General features: G+C 66.3%; 1 protein-coding gene across 1 annotated transcript in view; it reads right to left on the minus strand.

Moving 5' to 3' along the window:
• LOC104293501 (glucosylceramidase-like) overlaps positions 1-608 on the minus strand; it is a 4,408-nt gene that overhangs the window by 2,004 nt on the left and 1,796 nt on the right. The window contains exon 2 of the mRNA XM_009893045.1: positions 315-416. Coding sequence (XP_009891347.1) covers positions 315-416 — 102 coding nt within the window. The remainder of the gene's footprint in view (positions 1-314; positions 417-608) is intronic.

Consider the following 608-nt stretch of genomic DNA (forward strand, 5'->3'; position numbering starts at 1 on the left):
CCTGCCCTGGGCAAGAAGCTTCTTGACGATGGCAGGAGAGGAGCCACCTCCGTGCCTCGGGACCCCAGTGCCAGGCTGCTGTCCCCGGGCAGGGGGAGGTGAGGGTGGGACGCAGCGTGCCATCTCGCTGCTCCTTGAGACCGTGCGGGGATGGGGACCGGAGCCAGGCGGGCTGTCCCGCATCCATCGCCTCCCGCTCCCTAAGCGGGAGCGATGCCCAAGCGCCGTGGGAATGGCCTCAGCGTGGTACCGCTGTCCGGGGCCGTCCCCGTTCCCACCGGCTGACGAAACCGTTCCGGACCCAAAGTACTCACCTGCTGCCAGAAAACCCTCTCGCCGCGTCTCTGCCAGGCGCGGGGCAGCGGGGTGGCAGGACCTGCTTTCTGGCTGTGCGTGGTAGGAGGTGACGGCGGCGTCTGGCAGAGCAGGAAAGGGGAGTCCGGGAGAGGACAGCTCATGGGACTCTTGTGCGTGTTGAAGAGATGCCGGGGGATGATTTTGCAACCTCGCGCCCGATGAGCGCTTTCAACACTCACCGCACCATTTGCAAAGCTCTCCTGAAACCTCTCCCGGTGGCCAGAGGGAAGAAGCTTGGCGGGGCGGGATGC

The sequence above is a fragment of the Charadrius vociferus genome, unplaced genomic scaffold (genome assembly GCF_000708025.1).
Source record: "Charadrius vociferus isolate BGI_N301 unplaced genomic scaffold, ASM70802v2 scaffold900, whole genome shotgun sequence".
NCBI lineage: Eukaryota > Metazoa > Chordata > Aves > Charadriiformes > Charadriidae > Charadrius > Charadrius vociferus.